General features: G+C 42.5%; 1 protein-coding gene across 2 annotated transcripts in view; it reads right to left on the reverse strand.

Annotated features, from left to right (window-relative positions):
* ENTPD5 (ectonucleoside triphosphate diphosphohydrolase 5) overlaps window positions 1-525 on the reverse strand; it is a 62492-nt gene that overhangs the window by 18593 nt on the left and 43374 nt on the right. For both annotated transcript variants that reach the window (XM_011981505.1, XM_011981506.1), the window contains one exon: window positions 252-395. In XM_011981505.1, the coding sequence (XP_011836895.1) occupies window positions 252-395 (144 nt within the window). The remainder of the gene's footprint in view (window positions 1-251; window positions 396-525) is intronic.

The raw sequence follows: 525 nt of genomic DNA on the forward strand, positions 1-525 counted from the left end.
AAAAAAAAAAAAAAATTGAAGAATATCCTAGATAGAAAGTACTTTAAACTTTTTAGGAAAAGCTCTATACATTTAAGAGTGATAGTTAAAAATGTAAACAACTAGCTATAACAAGCGGTCAGAGTCATCATAGTGCTTTGGCAGTGGTGGAATATTGAAGGTGGTGGTCACATTCCAAAAGACTAAAACCTCATTAAGTATTCATATAGGGAAAAGGGCAGAATGATCCAAGATGCAGTTTTAAAACTTACCTCAAAGAGCAGAGCCTTGGCTTTGTGTTCTGGCAGTAAGCGTAGTCCTGCCGTTGCCTTTAGAACCACTGGGGTCTTTTTCCAGTGACTTCGGGGGATTGAGTCTTTGGCCACCTCTAAGAGCCCTCGAACGGTCTCAGCACCCTGCAAAAGAGACAACCCATTCATCTGATGAACAGTCCATTTAGTGGCTGGCACTGGTCTATTCTGTCAACATACTTTGTGGGAGCAAGAGGAGGGAGGTGGCATAGGGCTCCAACCTCTCTCTGCTCTG

This window comes from Mandrillus leucophaeus, unplaced genomic scaffold (genome assembly GCF_000951045.1).
Source record: "Mandrillus leucophaeus isolate KB7577 unplaced genomic scaffold, Mleu.le_1.0 Scaffold228, whole genome shotgun sequence".
In the NCBI taxonomy this organism is placed as follows: Eukaryota; Metazoa; Chordata; class Mammalia; order Primates; family Cercopithecidae; genus Mandrillus; species Mandrillus leucophaeus.